The sequence below is a fragment of the Elephas maximus genome, chromosome 7, assembly GCF_024166365.1.
Source record: "Elephas maximus indicus isolate mEleMax1 chromosome 7, mEleMax1 primary haplotype, whole genome shotgun sequence".
Taxonomy (NCBI): Eukaryota; Metazoa; Chordata; class Mammalia; order Proboscidea; family Elephantidae; genus Elephas; species Elephas maximus.
The window spans coordinates 8,671,853-8,692,222 of NC_064825.1; the positions used below are offsets into that span (position 1 = coordinate 8,671,853).

General features: G+C 40.6%; 1 protein-coding gene across 3 annotated transcripts in view; it reads right to left on the reverse strand.

The window, feature by feature from the left end:
* The window catches only part of FDX1 (ferredoxin 1), a 52,055-nt gene that overhangs the window by 3,343 nt on the left and 28,342 nt on the right, over positions 1-20,370 (reverse strand). For 2 of the 3 annotated variants that reach the window (XM_049889348.1, XM_049889347.1), the window contains one exon: positions 5,892-6,021. In XM_049889348.1, coding sequence (XP_049745305.1) covers positions 5,892-6,021 — 130 coding nt within the window. Of the gene's footprint in view, positions 1-653; positions 5,097-5,891; positions 6,022-20,370 lie in introns of those variants that run through there. The other variant, XM_049889349.1, reaches the window with a different exon arrangement.

Genomic DNA, 20,370 nt, shown 5'->3' on the forward strand with positions numbered 1-20,370 from the left:
TATGAAAAGGGGGGAAGGCATGTTTAGTAAGAGGCAGACATTATTCACAAGGCAATGCAGCTGTTTAGGACATTTTTATATTTTCTTACCAACAAACCAACCCATTGGCTGGTGACTTGATTCCGGTGACTCCTAGCAACCCTACAGGACAGAGAGAACTACCCCACAGAGTTTCCAAGGAATGCCTGGTGGATCTGAACTGCCAACCTTTTGGTTAGCAGCCATTGCACTTAACCACTATGCCACCAGGGTTTCCAAAAGCAGTCGGGAATTTATTTAGTTTTTAAATTTTCATTAAGTTGAAACAGATACACTGAACCTTATCACAACTATGTAAAACAAAGAACCTTGCATACCAGTTCCATTTTAGCCTTTAGTTTCTATCATCCACTAATCTCTTCATCAAAAGCTACTGCTCTTTCCGGTGAAATGGCTGACAAGCAATGAAGACACTCAAAAGGTACAACAAACAATGGAGAAAAGAACTGAGATTAGCATGCCCCAAAAATTCATTAATGAATTTCTAGATAATTAAAACCATACAGACATTAAAAAATGAAAAGACAAGGCAAAGACTGGGAGAAAATATTTGTGAAACATATCTGATAAAGGACTTGTATCCAAAATACAACAAAAAACTCTTAAAACTCAACAATAAGAAAACAAGCACACCAATTTTTAAATGGGCAGAAGATGTAAATATGCACTTCACCAAAGAAGAGATACAGGTGACAAATAATCATATGAAAAGATGCTCAACGTCACAGGTCACTAGAGAATTATAAACTGAAACGAGATACCATCAGAGAACTATTAGCATGGCTAAAATCCAAGTTACTGACAACGCCAAATGTTGGAAAGGATATAGAGCAACAGGAAATCTCATTCATAACTGGTGGGAATGCAAAATGGTTGAGCCACCTTGGAAGACAGTCTGGCAGTCTCTTACAAAGCTAAATATAGGCTAATCATATGATTCAGCAACTGAGCTCCTAAGGTATTTATCCAAATGAGTTGAAAACTTATGGCCACATAAAAATTTGCTCACAAATGTTTCATTATTAGCAAACTTGGAAGCAATCAAGATGTCCTTCAACAGCTGAATGGATAAACTGTGGTACCTTCAGACAATGCAGTGCTATTCAGTGGTATGAAGAAGTGAGCTATCAAGCCACAGAAAGACTTGGAAGATCCTTAAGTGTGTATTGCTAGGTGAAGAAGCTAGTCTGAAAAGGCTACATACTGTACGATTCTAACTACATGGCATTCTGGAAAAGGCAAGACCATAGAGACAGTGAAAAGATCAGCGGTTGCCGGACAGATGGGGGATGAATAAGTGGAACACAGGGCATGTGAAGGCAGAAACTATTCTATACGATATTGTAAAGGTAGACACGTAACATTTATTTTATGCATTTGTCAAAATCCATGTTGTCACCGTTAGGTGCCGTCCAGTTGGTTCCAACTCATAGTGACTGCACATACAACAGAACAAACTGTACACAGAACTGTACCAAACTGTAGAAAGAAGTGTACAAAGAACTATACAAAGGATGAATCCTAGTGTAAACTATGGACTTTGGTTAATAACAATGTATCAGTATTAGTTCATCAATTGTAACAGAGGTATCATACTACCATAAGATGTTAATAGTAGGGGATACACAGCAACTGTGTACTTTCTGTGCAATTTTTCTGTAAACCTAAAAACTGTTCTAAAAAATAGTCTATTTAAGATAAAAAACCATGCAGACTATAAAAGAAAGCTATACTTTCTGAAGCCTCTGAAACAAGAAATCTGAAATACATTTAAGAAATAGATACCATAAATCATCAATTTGAAGATGCATATTTTTTCCCACATTTTTAGTGTCACTAAAATCAAGATTCATCTTAAAATCAATGGCATCTTACAGTCACTGCTATGCTGTCAGATCTGAGGAAAAAGCACTTCCTTCTGGCCAGAGAGATGGTATTTAGGACAAGCTTTGAAAGATGGGTAGGATTTGATATTTAATAGAAGATAAAGAAGAAAGGCATTTGAGGCAAAGGTAATATGACATAAGAAAGTTCAAGACACCCCTGAGGAAAGACAGATCCGCAATTCAGGACAAGGATAGGGGTAGGTCGAAAAGTGGCCAGAGCCACAGACAGCTTTCAACACCGATTATGGAGTTTAGGTTTTAACTGGTGAGCAATGAGGGACCCCTGGGAAGTTCTGGAGTAAAGAGGCAAATTTAACCATAGGAAATACTGATCGCTGATAGAGAAAAACTCCCTCTCACCAATAGTTTCTATTTTTTGAATTAAAAACATCCCTGGCAATATTCAATTATGCATTAAGTTCAATCTGCAAACAGAAAATGCGACAGGCCAATTTTGACAAATTCATTAGGATTGTAGTGAGCGCTTAGGGAGACTGTTGGTTACACTTGGTGTTCCTATAAAGATAAGTAAGATAATGCTAGTCTTAAAGAACTTTGAATCTAGCAAAGGAAACAGAGATGGAAACAAATTATCAGTGCAACAAGGCAGAATATAATAAATGTAGTGACAGAAGAATAAGAAGTGCATCATGGGAATACAGAGGGTGCTCTTGCTTGCTCTATGTCCCAAGAAGACAAGGCGGAGTGCTCTGTGGCTGTTTTCTTACTTTCCTGCTTCCTCTTAGTTCTTAAAGGTCTCGGCTCTAAGGTCTACCCCGTTTATAAAGCTAGTTGCTACAGAGTCAACTCTGACTCATGGGGAGCCCAGATGATCGGAGGAGAACTGTGCTTCACAGGGTTTTCAGTGACTGACTTTTCCAAAGGAGATCACTTGGCCTTTCTTCTGAGGTGCCTCTGGGTGGACCTGAACTTCCTACCTTTCAGTTAGCAGCCAAGAGCATTACCCATTTGTACCACCCAGGGACTACACCCAGTGTATAAGGTATCTTATATCTATCAAGAAGGACATAGCAACTGTTCCCTGATTTCAAACCATTAGTCCCACAATATTCTGATACTTGTACAAACCTTGAAGACATGTTCTCACATCACCCTTGCTGTATATATCTGCAAACATACTCAACACTGAGTTTACTTTACTTCCAAGATTTGGTTTTCAATTTAGAAACGCAGCTTGAAACAGTAAAAAACCAAGTGCTTTGGGGCCCAACATAACAGAATTCAAATCAAGGCTCTGTCACCCACTAGCTGCGGAGCTGGGACAAATCTCTAACTAAACCTTCATTTCTTGTCATCGCTGTTGTCGTTAGTTGCTGTCGAGTCAATTCCAACTCATGGTGACCTCCTGCGTGCAGAGCAGAACTGCTCTATAGGGTTTTCAAGGCTGTGACCTTTCAGAAGATCACCAGGCCTTACTTCTGAGGTGCCTCGGGGTGGTTTTGAACCACCAACCTTTTAGTTAGTAGTCCAGTGCTTAACTATTTGTGCCACTCAGGGACTCCTTTTCATCTATAAAGTGGTAATAATACCGCCTAACCCCTGACAGTCAGAAATAATCCTTGTTAGGTGCCTAGGCATTATAGTAGTAGGTACTTGACCTATAAACGGATATTATTGTAGTTATAATACTAATGGCTACTATTTAATGAATGCATTCTCTACCAGACACCGTCCTAAGAGATTCATACATGTTTATTCATTAGCTCCATACAACAGCCCTATGAGATGGAGACTATTATTATCCTCATCTTACAGATAAAGAACCTGAGGCTTCCATGTAAGTTATTCATGGAAATTGGTGGCAGGGAGCAACGACAATCAGAATTGCAGATAATTCCAGAATCTCTCTTTCTGACAAGCATTCATTCTAGAAACAGTTGGTGACTCCCTGTTGTGAATCTGGCACTATGCTAAGCATCAGAGACACAACTTTGAAATAAGGCATGGCCCCTACTCTCAGAAAACTTATAATTTCACAGGAAAAAAGGAGACAAGTAACCACCATGATAGATGTATCATCAATCCATCAAAAATCAAGGTTAAGTGCATGTGACGGTTAAGGCTGTGTGTTAACTTGGCTGGGCCATGATTCTCAGTGGTTTGGCAGTTTATGACGTAGTCTGGTAGCTATGTAATGGTGTAATCATCTGCATAACGAGAGCCGATACAATGTTATCACCTCCATGATGAGATCCATTATGAGCCACCTAAGACACCTGGTACTTAGAGTGGTTTTAAGGCAGTACACCCTTTAAATGATAATGTTTTATCATAAAAATTAAAGATATTTACATAGCACAACTTTAAACTTAACTAAATATATGAGCTAAAAGACTGAATTTTCTTACTCATTTTTGAACTGTACGGTATTCTAGAAATAGGAGTTTACAGGCAGTTGCTAACTTTAAACAAAATTCTTTGCATTTCAAATATGTCAAAGTGCTTTGCAAATGCTACCTGTGAAAAGCATTATACACTCTCTTCCCTCACAAAGCACCTCTACTTAATTCTCTACTCTATAACTCTAAAAGCTACTGCCTACTCTCTATTATCCAGTTCCTAGCTCCCAAATTTTATTATCAATGTTCTTGGCTAGTTTATAGCACGCCTTTTATAGCTTATTAAATTCTTGCATCTCTTCTAACTGTGGGGCCCTGGTGGCATAACGGTTAAGCATTTGGCTGCTAACTAAAAGGTTGGTAGTTCGAATCCACCAGCTGCTCCTTGGAAACCCAATGGGGCAGGTCTACTCTGTCCTATAGGGTCGCTGTAAGTCAGAATCGACTCGACAGCAACGGGTTTAATTTCTTCAAACTGTAACTCCTCTTCTCCCTGTTTTCTTTTCCTTTTCACTTAGAATATTACCTGTTACATGCACCTACAAATTTTATCTGAATAAAAGGGCAAGCAGCTGGCTAAGATTTACCCATCCCACCCCATTAAGAGATGGGCCAGTTATCAGAACCAAATTAACACAGTCACTGAATATATTCCCCATGTGATGATCCTTTAGAAAGAAAGAGGGCGGAGATAGAGGATGTGGCACCTGAAGAGGTGAGGGACAACAGGCAGATGGCAGCTGTAATCTGCTTTGAAGTCTAAGAGAAGCTACCTTTCCCAGTTTCTCCTTCCAGGGTATCAGTCACATCTCTGCACCAAGAGGGAAAAGAACCACAAAAGGAAGAAAACGATTTTTCACCTTTAATAAAAATACCGATAACCTCAACATTTTTTGTGAGGATTAAATGAGACAGTTTGTGTCTCCCCAAATTGTGGCTACACAGTACACATGAAATAAACAAAGCTATTTTTTTCTTTTTTATTATTATTATTACAATTTTTAACTAAAAAAATTTCATCATCTTACCCTTGAAACAGTAAATTAACTACTTTCCTTGATTTCAACCAAAAGACTAAATTATTAAAAAATAATTTAATTAGGCATCACCTGATGTCACTTGCTATTGTAAACTATACCACTTTTAAGAGTAACTTTAATATACACGTATAAACAGAATTACTCAATTTAACATATTCTAATTAAGTTTAAGAATTCTGTTCTCTCAAGTAGATAAAACTTCTCACCCTAATTCTGTTCAGTTATCAAATCTGTCCTTCAAGAATTCTGTAAAAAGCATTATATTTAATCCCAACCCAAGTTAAATTGTGCTAAACATTAATTCTTAGAGTAAGGACAGACTAAATAAGATTTACTAGGATCTAAAACTTATGGTTTCAATAATTCCAATTAAATTTTTTACTCTTATGAAAGGTTTCATAAAGGTAGAAACAAAGAGAAAGAATAAGAAAATAAAGACAAATGCCATATACCGGTACTGAAAATGTGTCACTGTTACCTAAGCTGGGAAAACACTATTACATCCACGGCTCTAACTTCTGTCTTCCCAGATTATTAGTACCACTGAAGTAGCCCTACAACCTTACCTGTCTGTTAGTCCAAACGCCAGATCAAGCATGTCATTCTCTTCATCAGTGATTGCATCTAACTTCTCATATACATGATCTTCAAAGATGAGGTGACAGGTAGAGCAAGCCAAGGTTCCTTCACACGCACCTAGAAAAGCAACAAACAATGAACATCCTCCCTTCTATGTAAAACCCCAGTCAAACACAGCTCACCAAAGTTCATTTTTTAGAACCAGCCTTGGGAATACATAAATGATAGGACTTTATTTCTAAATAACAGTGAGAATCCCAGGGACAATCCCCCATATGCAGTTTGAAAGCACTTTGTTCATATTATTTCAAAAAGATTCTGGACTAGGTGCTGTAAAGGGAAACAAAAATATACAGTCCTAATATCAAAAAAAATAATAATAATAATATCAAAGACCTTACAAATTCATAATCTGAGACATGCATGCATATACAAACCAGTACATTTTTAAACTTAAATGGTAATAATTTATTTTATAGCTATTCAAGTTATTTACCTTTTCCTAAAGAGCTCAACACAATTAATGAAGCATGTGGTATACAAGAGGAACTAGAAAGCAACATGAACTACTTCATAAATAAAGTATTCTTCCCTCTCAATCTCTCTTATAATCAGGGCAGAATCAAATATGTCACTTAAAGCCACACTGATTTTAGGTAACGAATATTTCTGCTGCTCCATTTTTTAAAGTCGTTCATTTAACAGTTACTTGGCGAGTGCCTATGACGTGCCACGCACTGTGAAAAGGGAACTGAAAAGCCACACACTACAAGAAACCATGACAGAATCCACTCTGCAACAGCCCTGTCCCAAGGTGACCCAGCCTTCGCAGGAAACCCTCCTGACAAATCTACAGCACGTATGTCAGCCAACACACCAGCCAATTCACATCTGGCCCCTACTGAGCTCACATCTGTCACTCTGCAACTTCTACTTACGGACCCAACTCTACTCCACGGAGTCGAATCCTTTTTCTAACAATAACCTTTCTTATATTTGAGACTTCTTCCTCTCAAGGCTGAGCATCCCCAGTTCCTTCAAAATTTCCTTACATAACCCAGTCCTAAATCTCTTCCCTCATCTAGTTAGGCTTTCCTTAAAATATGACGTCCAGAAAATAAATCTGTATTCCAAGAGCAATGTGACAACACAGTACAGTGTAGAACTACGACCAATCATATTCTGGATTAGATTCTACTTTAAAAACAGATATTGTGGGGTTTTTTTTAAACAGTTTTTAAAAGCCATTATATGACTTCAAAGAACGTAAAGTCCTAGGAATAACTTCAGTTTGATATAGATTCTCTTTTAGCCAATAAACACTATATAAAAATGTGAAAAAAAAAAAACCATTGCCATCAATTCTGACTGACAGCATATTAAAAACTGGTAACATTAATTTTCTGCTGAATGGACTGTTTTAACACCATTTGTTCCTGCCTCATAATTTAAACAAGTGTTCCTCATATTTTACCATCTGAACAAACATTAAGAAAGAAAAGAGAGTCAATTCAAAGCAGGAGCAGGATTACAGCAGTGAGAAATCACACAGCAAAGTACCGGAGTTAAGGACGTGGGCTCTGGAGCCAGACTCCAAGCTTCGATCCCAGCTCTACCTTCTACTGTGTGATACTGAGCTACTTTACCCTTCATGCCTCAGTTTCCTCAACTATAAAACAGGGATGGTAACTGCACCAACCTCACATGGTAGTTGCAAGGATTATAAATAGGTATTTCACATATGGAATATATGTACTTGCAACCAGGAATGGTAATTAATAAGCACCATGTAAGTGCTGGCAATTATTTTTTATCAGTTGGCAGTTCTAAGAAATTTTAGAGCAATTCAGCTTTCTTTTAAATATGAGGAACTAAACCTAAGAAGTTAAATAAATGGACTATAGTTCTGCTGCTAGTTAGAGATGAGTTATGACTTCAGCCAAGTTTCCCAATGCAAAGACAACTAGCTCCTGCCACCGAATAATCTAATCGCCTTATTAAATATTTTAAAAATATGCATACACTCACACATACATACACACGCACACACATCCCAACTGGTATTTGAAGTGGCTTACTTTCTATTTTTGTGTAGATTTGAAATATTTCACACAAAAAAAGTGAATGTATGTATTTTAACTTAAAAGGGTGAGGAGGATTCCACTGCTTAAAAAAAAAAAAAAAAAAACTGAGTTTGAAAAACCACTGCAGTGAAAGGAGGACAGTATAACATGACCTTGGGGCCAAGGCTCTAGGCTCTAGATGGACCTACACACAGCTGTCTGCTTCGTCCTGGGTACGCCTCAAGGGCCTGCTTTCCTCTCCTCTGTACAAAGAGAGATTGAGGTAGATGATCTCTAAAGTCTTGTTTGGCTCTAATATTTTATGATTCCACAAAGAGGAATTACAATTCTTAATGGATTTGTTCACTAATATTCAAAAAATATATACTTGTCTCGATTTTTTATCAATACCCAATCCAGACAAACTCCAAACTAGAATGACAAATATGGGACAAAAATCAGACACTATGGGACAAAAATAAAAAAATTCAGCCTCCTTAAAAGCTAAGTAAAACAATCCTTAAAAAAATCTCAAGCAACTTTCTTAATTTAAAAGGCCCGCATTGCCCTTCAGCTTTTTGTGATTAAACAAATCCTGAGAACTGGATGCCTCGTGTAAAGGAAGATGCAGGGAAAACAAAACTCACAATCTAGGGTAGGACCAATTCGGTGGGAAGGGACGGGGGCAGGGTCAGGGAACAGTGAGGAATGGCGCTGGAGAGGCACATGGGAAGGAGCATGGTGGGTCTTCCATGCTCTGTTAAGGAGTTTGAACTTGTAAAGCCACTGTTCTCCACCTTGTTTCTGACAAGCTGTGTGGGTAACTCGCATGCTCAGGTGAGTAACTGTCTTCCACAGTGGGTTTCCATGGAGATGACATGGACACCTGTCACCATACCCGCCCCCCGCCCCCCAAATCCAGCTCCTGGAGAGATCATGGTTGTGAACCTCTGTAAAGGTTATGGGAGGCCAATAAAAGATTAGCAGAAAAGTGACATGGCACATTTTATTTTGGATAGATCTTACTGGTGGCTGTGTGTGGGAAAATGTATTTGAAATGAACAAGACAGAAGCAAGAGCCATGAGATTTCAACAAGGAGGGAAAGAGGGAAAGATCAGAAGCAGAGAGCCAAGGTGAGATCCCTCCTACAAGGGAAGTGAAAATAAGAATGGGCCAAAAAGTAGAGACAGAACCAAAAAGGTGCAGTGTCAGAAAAGCCAGGGGAAGAACAGAGTGTATACAATATGGTCTCAATTATCTTGGAAAGGAGAAAAAAAACACCTATGTCAATGAATCCCTGCAGAAAAATTTAGGACATTCCTTTTTATACTACCTGGTCAACTGAAATTAAGAGTTACTAGTATCCACGTTCCAGCTTTTCATATGCTTTAAACTCCCCCGCTCCCTCTTCCCTAGGAAAGTTTCATTCTTTTAACCTTCTCACAAAGGTCTTATTTTTATTCTCTAATAATTTTCATTACTCTTCTCAGGAACCTTGCCAATTGTTTCCACATCTTGCTTTAAGTTGCCAAGCTCAGAGCTGAAGAGAGTATTCTAGTAAGAATTTGACAAATGTTGGCTATACACTGAAGATTAACTTCTAGTTGCTACATTCTAGTTTCTAGTATACCTTCTAGTCCCATATTTATTCTTTAATTAAATGCACCACATTCATGATCCCTACTTATGGCCTCTTTCTGACTTTTTCTGTCACAAGTTGTCAACACGTTATGCTTTTCTTATTCTCTGTACTAGGAAGAAACTCAAATATAATAAAACTCTAAGACTCAGAATGAAATCAACCCAGCCTGTGCGAGATGACTAATACAGAATCAGAGAAACCAATAATGGTCCTACTAGTTTACAACAAGTACCGCTAAAAAAAAAAAAAAACTGCAGAAAAGATTTACAAGACCCAGTGGATTGCACTCAGTAAAAAAAAAAAATCTACCTATCTATCTATTTAATCCTGCAGACTTCATAATCAGACAATCTCAGTGTTTTTGGAGTTTGTTGTTTTATGAAAAATGGAAGACTTTTAGCAAATAGTGAAAACATGTCCCTGAAAAGGGCATTTAGGGAGAAAAAAGGCTCCTAAAAAAATAACATAAGATTTGTATATAGAGACAGCCTAAAACTGCATAAAGAACAAGAGGCTACTCAAGAAAAAAAAATGTTATTCCGTTTTGCTCCTCTTTTACCTCAAAGATTGGTGCCATTTTATGATGGCTATTTCCTCCAATGTATTAAAGGCTCCTGGTTTTGTGGTTACAGGCAGTCCTCAATTAATGAGCACCTGACTTTTTGTCTTTTTTGGCGTACAGTTCTATGAATGTTAACACATGTACAGATTTGGGTAATCACCACCACTATCAGGATACTGAACAGTTTCATCACCCCCCTAAAGTTCCCTTGTGTTTTGTTCCTTTGTAGTCACACACTCCCTCCCCGTCACTAACCCGTGGCGCCCACTCACCTGTGCTCCATCACTATGGCTTTGCTCTTCTGGAATGTCATATAATGGCTTCTTCCACTCAGCATAATGCCTCTGAGATTCATCCAAGTTGTTGCACGTATGCAGCGTACCCATAGCTCATTCCTTTTTATTGCTGACAAGTATTCCATCGTATGGATAACACCAGAGTCTGTTTCTAAAAACTGTGTAATGGTATCCATTGTGGTTTGAATTTGCACTTCCCTAAGGATCAATGATGCTAGACATCTTTTCATGTGCTTATCTATCATCTTTATATTCTATTTGGTGAAGTGGCTAAGTCTTTTTGCTCATTTTTTAATTGGGTAGTTTGTTTCTTCACTGTGGAGTTTTGAGAGGTCTTTACATACTCTGGTAGATACAAGTCCTGTGTCGAATATATGATTTGCAAATATTTTCTTCTAGCCTGTAGCTTGTCTTTTCATTCTTATAATACTGTCATTGACAGAACAAAGTTTTTCATTTTTATGAGATTCAATTTACAAATTTTTTCTTTTATTGATTGGGCTTTTAAAGTCACATTTGAATTTTTTTTTAATTGCTTTAGCTATCGTAGTTCATTTGCTTTTCCATTAAAAATTTTAGAATCAGGTTGTCTCTGCCTATAAAAAAAATCCTGTTGGTACTTTAATGGGAATTTATTAAATGTGTTTATCAATTTGGGTGGAACTGACATCTTTACTATGTTAAATCTTCCAATCCATAAATACCCTATGTCCCTCACTACTTAGGTCTTTGATTTCTTTCATCAGCATTTTGTAATTTTCAGGATATAGATCCTGTACTTATTTTTGCTAGATTCAGACACAAAATTTTCACTTTTGTAGTATAAAAGTTATTTGAAGAGAAATTTTGGTTTCCAATTATTCATTTTTAGTATAGCAAAATACAGTTGATTTTTGTGTGTTGATCTTGTATCCTGCAATCTTGTTACACTCACTTATTAGTTCTAGGAATTTAATTCCTAGATTACAATTTGATTGTGATTATCCATCTCATAATCACGTTGTTTCATTTCTTCCTTTTCGATCTGCATGCCTGTTAATCCCTCCACCCCACCCCATCCCACCCTAGCCAGCAATGAACTGGCTAGGACTCTGAGTATGATGTTTTAGGAGTGGTAAGAGCAGGCACCCTTGTCTTGTTCCTGATCTTAGGGGAAAGGCATTCCATCTTTCACCATTAAGTATAATGTTAATTGTAGGTTTTCTGTACACGTCCTTTATCAGCACCTGATTTTGCACAAGCAATGCCAAATCTGTCACTGTCTGCTTGTTTTCTATTAAAATATGGGACCTACCACCAATTCTATATCCCATTGACACAGGAAGTCCACATCCTTAATGGCTGTCTCTGCAGCTTCCAAAATCACTACACCCACAGCCCAAACTCCCAAAGGCTGTGGACAGTAATGAAGTAGATGTCATTCATGTTACATGTTATCTTCTAACTCCACTTTAGCATCACAGAATTCCCAAGCTCCTATCCACCATAAAATCTTCTGCACCAAGCATCAGAAATACATATATTCCTACTACCAGGCTGGGGTACCAAGTAGAGAAAGGAGTCCCTATATTGCACGTTATGTGTATATGTGTGTACACATGTGTGCGCACACGTGTGTGTAGGGAGGTGCGTATAAGAAGTTTAAAAAGCCAGTCTTGATCTGGGATTAGAAGTTGCAAGAGTTAGAAGTTACAATGCATTTTCTCATAGAAACTAAAGCCGTAGGTGATGATTAAGTTAGATAAATAAATAGGTTATAACATTATGGAAACGCATAACATCTTTAAGGGGAAACAAATTCCAAATGCCAGATAACCCATTGCCTTCGAGTCAATTCCAACTCAAAGCGACCCTATGTGACAAAGTGATTGCCCCACACAGTCTCCAAGGAGCAGGCGGATTCAAACTGCTGGCCTTTTGGTTAGCTGCTGTAACTCTTAACCACTGTGCCACCAGGGCACCAAAATGCCAAGTAGCTGACTAGAAAATGGATTCTAGGCACGAAACCTACTCACAAAGAGGGAGTGTTGTTTTTTATGCTTACCACATACAGAGGGAACAACCTTCCAAAACAAACAACAGGAGGTAACTTATAAAAGGAAAAAGAATACAAAAATAACAACAGAGCCTCCAATCTAAAACTGGTGGTTGATCAGAATATGGGTACACTAATACAATGACACAAAGCCCTGGTGGCACGGTGGTTAAGCATTCAGCTGCTAACCAAAAGGCTGGCAGTTTCAATCTACCAGCCGCTCCTGGGAAACCCTATGGGGCAGTTCTACTCTGTCCCATAGGGTCGCTATGAGTCAGAATCAAATCACTGGCAACAGGTTTGGCTTGGTTTTTGGTTTAGTATAATGATAAGGAGCCCTGGTGGTCCAATGGTTAAGTGTTGGGCTGCTAAACAAATGGTCAGGGGTTTAAAACCACCTAGCCACTCCACAGGAGAAAAGACCTGGTGATCTGCCCTCATAAAGAGTAAAGCACTGGGGCAGTTCTACTCTGTCATACAGGGTCACTAGGAGTCGGAATCAACTCAACAGCATACAACAACAACACAAATGATGATATATGTAGACGGATGGGAATTGAAAATGCAAACGTTATGCAATTTACACTTACATCTAGCCCCCGAGCAACACTGCTAGCAGTTTCTAGTGCCTTTATAAGTGGCTGGCTACATAAATGAACAAGAAAAAAAATGTATTTATATATACAGACACACACATTCACTCACATATGTAAACAAAGTGATCACATTTTATGACGGATGCATTCTCAAAGATTTTGAAAATTTTAAGTCTCATAATTCAGGAGTTATTTTGTCATTGGTGTTGTGGAGAATATACACAGCAAAACATACACTAATTCAACAGCTTCTACATGTACCATTTAGTGACAATGATTTCATTCTTCCAGTTATCCAACCATTCTCATCCTCCTTTTCTGAGTTGTTCCTCCCCACTAACATAAATTCACTGCCTCCTGAGGTTCCTATCTAATCTTTCTAGCTGCTGTTGTCACTTTGATCAAATATGTATAGTTCTTAAAAGCATAATGCTGAAGGCAGGCATTTTTTACTAGGTAAGCTAAACTACCATTTGGTTTAAGACTTCATGGAGTATTTCTGGTTTAAGGTTTAAAGGTTATCTCAGGGCAACAGTTTCAAGGGTTCACAGCTCCTGGAGTTGATGAGAATCTGAAATTCTGTTCTGCATTTCCCCCTTTTGATTTGAATTCTTCCACAGAATCTTTGACTAAAATGTTCGGTAATGGTAGTCGGGCACCATCCAGTTCTTCTGGTCTCGTAGCAAAGAAGGCACTTGTTCGTGAAAGCAATTAGCCACACATTCCGTATCCTCCTCCGATTCCTGACTCTCCTTCTCCTCCTGTTGCTCCAAGTGAATACAGACCAATTTTCATGCCTTGGATGGCCACCTGCAAGCTTTCAAGACCCCAGGTACTACACAATGAATTAGGAGGTAGAAGAGAAGCACTAAATATGTTATTAGGCCAATTAACTGGGCTGTCCCATGAAACCATGACTCTAAACCTCCAAATCAAGGAACCAAATCCCATGAAGTTTTTGGTTGTACATAAGCAGCCTCAGCAGCTTTTTTTTTTTTGTCACTGTTTTAAATATATCTATCATACAATTTCGCCAATTCAACTTTTTACAGGTGTACATGCAACCCTACCCTTAATCAACTTGAAATTTCCATCACCATTAACGTCCCCCCTTTTCCCCTCCCTCGCACTCCTGTTAACCACTAAGCTTTGTTCTCTACACATTTGTCTTTTCTTGTTCTTTTGTATAAGTAATGTCCTATAATATTTATCCTTTTGTGGTTGACTTATTTCAGTCAGCATAGTATCTTCTAGATCTATCCATGTTGTAGCATGTATCAAGACTTCATTTCTGCTACTGGCTGAGTAGTATTCCTTTGTATGTATACAGTCTATTTTGTTCAAACATTCACCTGTTGATGGGCATTTAGGTTGTTTCCACCTTTTGGCCACCGTAAATAGTGCTGCAATGAACATCCATGTATAAGTCTCTGTTTGAGTCTCTGCTTTCAAGTCTTTTGGGTACATACATACGTAGGAGCGGAAGTGCTGGATCATATGGTAGTTCTATTTTTAGTTTTTTGAGAAACTGCCACACTATTTTCCGCAACAGCTGTACAATTTTGCACTCCCACCAGCAGTGGGTAAAGGGCTCCAAATTTCCACACCCTCACTGACATTTGTCATTTTCTGTTTTTTTTTTTTTTTTCTTAGCCATCTTGTGGGAGTGAAATGGTTATCTCACTATGGTTTTGATCTGCATCTCTCTGATGGCTAACGATGTATTATTTATATTATAGAACAATATCATTAATATCACACACAAGCAAAATTTTGCTGAAGATCATTCAAAAATGGCTGCAGCAGTATATTGACAGGGAAATACCAGAAATTCAGGCCTGTTTCAGAAGAGGACATGGAACCAGGGATATCACTGCTGATGTCAGATGGATCCTGGCTGAAAGCAGAGAATACAAGAAGAATGTTTACCTGTATTTTATTGACTATGCAGAGGCATTTGACTGTGTGGATCATAACAAATTATGGATAACACTGCGAAGAATGGGAATTCCAGAACACTTAATTGTGCTCATGAGGAACCTTTACATAGGTCAAGAGGCAGTCCTTCGGACAGAACGAGGGGATACTGATTGGTTTAAAGTCAGGAAAGGTGTGCGTCAGGGTTGTATTCTTTCACCATACCTATTCAATCTGTATGCTGAGCAAATAATATGAGAAGCTGGACTACATGAAGAAGAACAGGGCATCAGGATTGGAGGAAGACTCATTAACAACCGGCATTACACGGATGACACAACCTTGCTCACTGAAAGTGAAAAGGACTTGAAGCACTTACTAATGAAGATCAGAGACCACAGCTTTCAGTATGGATTGCACCTCAACATAAAGAAAACAAAAATCCTCACAACTAGACCAATGAGCAACATCATGATAAAGGGAGAAAAGACTGAAGTTGTCAAGCATTTCATTTTACTTGGATCCACAGTCAACAGCCATGGAAGCAGCAGTTAAGGCATTAAAAGACACATTGCATTGGGTAAATCTGCTGCACAGGACCTCTTCAAAGTGTTGAAGAGCAAAGATGTCACCCTGAAGGCTAAGGTGCGCCTGACCCAAGCCATGGTATTTTCAATCACATCATATGCATGTGAAAGCTGGACTATGAATAAGGAAGACTGAAGAAGAGTTGACGACTTTGAATTGTGGTGTTGGCAAAGAATATTGAATATACCATGGACTGCCAAAACAACAAACAAATCTGTCTTAGGAGAAGTACAACCAGAATGCTCCTTAGAAGCAAGGATGGTAAGACTGCATCTTACATACTTTGGATGTGTTGTCCGGAGGGATCAGTCCCTGGAGAAGGACATCGTGCTTGGCCAAGTACAGGGTCAGTGGAAAAAAGGAAGACTCTCAATGAGGTTGGACTGACACAGTGGCTGCAATAACGAGCTCAAACATAACAACAATTGTGAGGATGGCGCAGGACTGGGCAGTGTTTCGTTCTGTTGTGCATAGGGTCGCTATGAGTCGGAACCGATTCGATGGCACCTAACAACAACAATGGCTAATGATGCTGAGCATCTTTTCATGTGTTTGGTCTCTATTTGAATGTCCTCTTGGGAGAAATGTCTATTCAAGTCCTTTGCCTATTTTATGATTGGGTTGTCTTTTTGTTGTTAGGTTGTTCAGGTTTTATACATTATTTTGATCATCAGATTATTGTTGGATATGTGGTTTCCGAAGGTATTTTCCCAGTCAGTAGCCTGTCTTTTCACTTTTTTGGTGAAAAGGTCTATTGATGAACAAAAGTTTTTAATTTTTATGAAGTTCCATTTATTTATTTTTTCTTTTGCCATTTGGACTTTTGTTATACTAGATAATCCATTGTTAAAAGCTAGGCCTGACAGTCAAGAGTTCCCTTCCTAATGAACAAAATGTCAAGTAGGGAGATAGATTCTTGTAGCACGTAAATCCATAATCTTCCTATCATGTTTTTGTTTTAAAATATACTGAGATAGAACAAACATTTGCAGTAAAACTTCTTCCATCACTATCTCCCCTTTCAGCCAAAAATATGTCATGTCTTAGCGCAGACCAAAATCTGACTTAGGAGCACATTAAAGCTACAAGCAGATTGGCTCTTGGTGCCAGCATGCCATCCATCACCCTTGCTTGGTTATACAACAATTTTCATACCTTATATACCTTGTTATTATTGTTGCACACTGCCAAGTTGATTTTCTACTCACAGTGACCCTATGTGATAGAGCAGAACTGGCCCATAGGGTTTTCTAGGCTGTAACCTTTACGGGAACAGATGGTCAGGCCTTTCTCCCATGGAGCTGCCAGGTGGGTTCTTTCGGTTAGCATTCAAGCATTTAACCATTTTGTCAGCACTCTGGCTAATGATTCAGAGTGCTTTCTCCTAAATTAACAGTAATACCTATCATGATGGGTTTTTAGCTTTTATTACATCTAACTTCTCTTCCCAAATAACTGATTTTCAGATGTGTTTTTCAGCATTAGCACTTAATGGATGTCTGGCTCAAAATATTATAAGTTTTAAAAATGAATTCAAATTACATCCACAATTTAAAATACCAGCACCACAGTCAACAAAACCACCTGGACATTTAGAAGTCTATAAACAGCACAATTCGCCTGATACTGACAAAAGAGAGCAGGTATTTGTTTACCAGCTAAATGGACATCACCAGGTAACAAAGTAGAATCTACAATTCACACAGCCTGTCAGCTTGAAATTATACAATTCTTGACAAAGCCTTTGGTTGCCACATTACTTTTGATTTTGCTAGAGTAAAAATCTTAATAGTATTATCTGTTGCCACTGAGTTGACTCCAACTCACAGCGACCCGGTATGACAGAGCAGCACTGACTTCTGGGGTGTCCGAGGCTGTCCGTCTTTATGGGAACAGACTGCCACATTTCTCTGGCACAGAGCAGCACTGACTTCTGGGGTGTCCGAGGCTGTCCGTCTTTATGGGAGCAGACTGCCACATTTCTCTGGCACAGAGCAGCGCTGACTTCTGGGGTGTCCAAGGCTGTCCATCCTTATGGAAGCAGACTGCCACGTTTCTCTTGCACAGAGCAGCACTGACTTACCGGGTGTCCGAGGCTGTCCGTCTTTATGGAAGCAGACTGTCATGTTTCTCTGGCACAGAGCAGCACTGACTTACGGGGTGTCCGAGGCTGTCCGTCTTTATGGAAGCAGACTGCCACATTTCTCTGGCACAGAGCAGCACTGACTTCTGGGGTGTCCGAGGCTGTCCATCTTTATGGAAGCAGACTGCCACGTTTCTCTGGCACAGAGCAGCACTGACTTCTGGGGTGTCCGAGGCTGTCCGTCTTTATGGAAGCAGACTGTCATGTTTCTCTGGCACAGAGCAGCACTGACTTACCGGGTGTCCGAGGCTGTCCGTCTTTATGGAAACAGACTGCCACGTTTCTCTGGCACAGAGCAGCACTGACTTCTGGGGTGTCCAAGGCTGTCCGTCTTTATGGAAGCAGACTGCCACATTTCTCTGGCACGGAGCAGCACTGACTTCTGGGGTGTCTGAGGCTGTCCGTCTTTATGGAAGCAGACTGCCACATTTCTCTGGCACAGAGCAGCACTGACTTCTGGGGTGTCTGAGGCTGTCCGTCTTTATGGAAGCAGACTGCCACGTTTCTCTTGCACAGAGCAGCACTGACTTACCGGGTGTCCGAGGCTGTCCGTCTTTATGGAAGCAGATTGCCACGTTTCTCTGGCACAGAGCAGCACTGACTTCTGGGGTGTCCGAGGCTGTCCGTCTTTATGGAAGCAGACTGCCACATTTCTCTGGCACAGAGCAGCACTGACTTACCGGGTGTCCGAGGCTGTCCGTCTTTATGGAAGCAGACTGCCACGTTTCTCTTGCACAGAGCAGCACTGACTTACCGGGTGTCCGAGGCTGTCCGTCTTTATGGAAGCAGATTGCCACGTTTCTCTGGCACAGAGCAGCAGTGACTTCTGGGGTGTCCGAGGCTGTCCGTCTTTATGGAAGCAGACTGCCACATTTCTCTGGCACAGAGCAGCGCTGACTTCTGGGGTGTCCGAGGCTGTCCGTCTTTATGGAAGCAGACTGCCACGTTTCTCTTGCACAGAGCAGCACTGACTTAAGGGGTGTCCGAGGCTGTCCGTCTTTATGGGAACAGGCTGCCACGTTTCTCTTGCACAGAGCGGTGCTGACTTACGGGGTGTCCGAGGCTGTCCGTCTTTATGGAAGCAGGCTGCCACGTTTCTCTTGCACAGAGCAGCACTGACTTACCGGGTGTCTGAGGCTGTCCGTCTTTATGGAAGCAGACTGCCACATTTCTCTGGCACAGAGCAGCACTGACTTACCGGGTGTCTGAGGCTGTCCGTCTTTATGGAAGCAGACTGCCACGTTTCTCTTGCACAGAGCAGCACTGACTTACCGGGTGTCTGAGGCTGTCCGTCTTTATGGAAGCAGACTGCCACATTTCTCTGGCACAGAGCAGCACTGACTTCTGGGGTGTCTGAGGCTGTCCGTCTTTATGGAAGCAGACTGCCACGTTTCTCTTGCACAGAGCAGCACTGACTTACCGGGTGTCTGAGGCTGTCCGTCTTTATGGAAGCAGACTGCCACATTTCTCTGGCACAGAGCAGCACTGACTTCTGGGGTGTCTGAGGCTGTCCGTCTTTATGGAAGCAGACTGCCACGTTTCTCTTGCACAGAGCAGCACTGACTTACCGGGTGTCTGAGGCTGTCCGTCTTTATGGAAGCAGACTGCCACATTTCTCTGGCACAGAGCAGCACTGACTTCTGGGGTGTCTGAGGCTGTCCGTCTTTATGGAAGCAGACTGCCACGTTTCTCTTGCACAGAGCAGCACTGACTTACCGGGTGTCCGAGGCTGTCCGTCTTTATGGAAGCAGATTGCCACGTTTCTCTGGCACAGAGCAGCACTGACTTCTGGGGTGTCCGAGGCTGTCCGTCTTTATGGAAGCAGACTGCCACATTTCTCTGGCACAGAGCAGCGCTGACTTCTGGGGTGTCCGAGGCTGTCCGTCTTTATGGAAGCAGACTGCCACGTTTCTCTTGCACAGAGCAGCACTGACTTAAGGGGTGTCCGAGGCTGTCCGTCTTTATGGGAACAGGCTGCCACGTTTCTCTTGCACAGAGCGGTGCTGACTTACGGGGTGTCCGAGGCTGTCCGTCTTTATGGAAGCAGGCTGCCACGTTTTTCTGGCACAGAGCAGCACTGACTTACTGGGTGTCCAAGGCTGTCCGTCTTTATGGAAGCAGGCTGCCACGTTTCTCTTGCACAGAGCAGCACTGACTTACAGGGTTTCCGAGGCTGTCCGTCTTTATGGAAGCAGACTGTCATGTTTCTCTGGCACAGAGCAGCACTGACTTACGGGGTGTCCGAGGCTGTCCGTCTTTATGGAAGCAGACTGCCACGTTTTTCTGGCACAGAGCAGCTGACGGGTTTGAGCCACCAACCCTTCTGTTAGCAGCTGAGGGCTTAACCCACTGCACCACCAGGGTTCCTTAACAGTGTTAATCTGCATGATTTTAAATTTGTGTAATTTAAAATCACTTTAACTGTAAAAGCATAGTGGTTACAAGTTCGGCTGCTAACCAAAAAAGGCCGGTCGTTTGAATCAACCAGGTGCTCCTTGGAAACCCTAGGGGGCAATTCTACTCCGTTTTACAGGGTCGCTGTGAGTCAGAATAGACTCAATGGCAATGGGTTTGGTCTTTTTTGGTAAGGCACAATTACTGACAAATTTCAAGGTTGGTGATT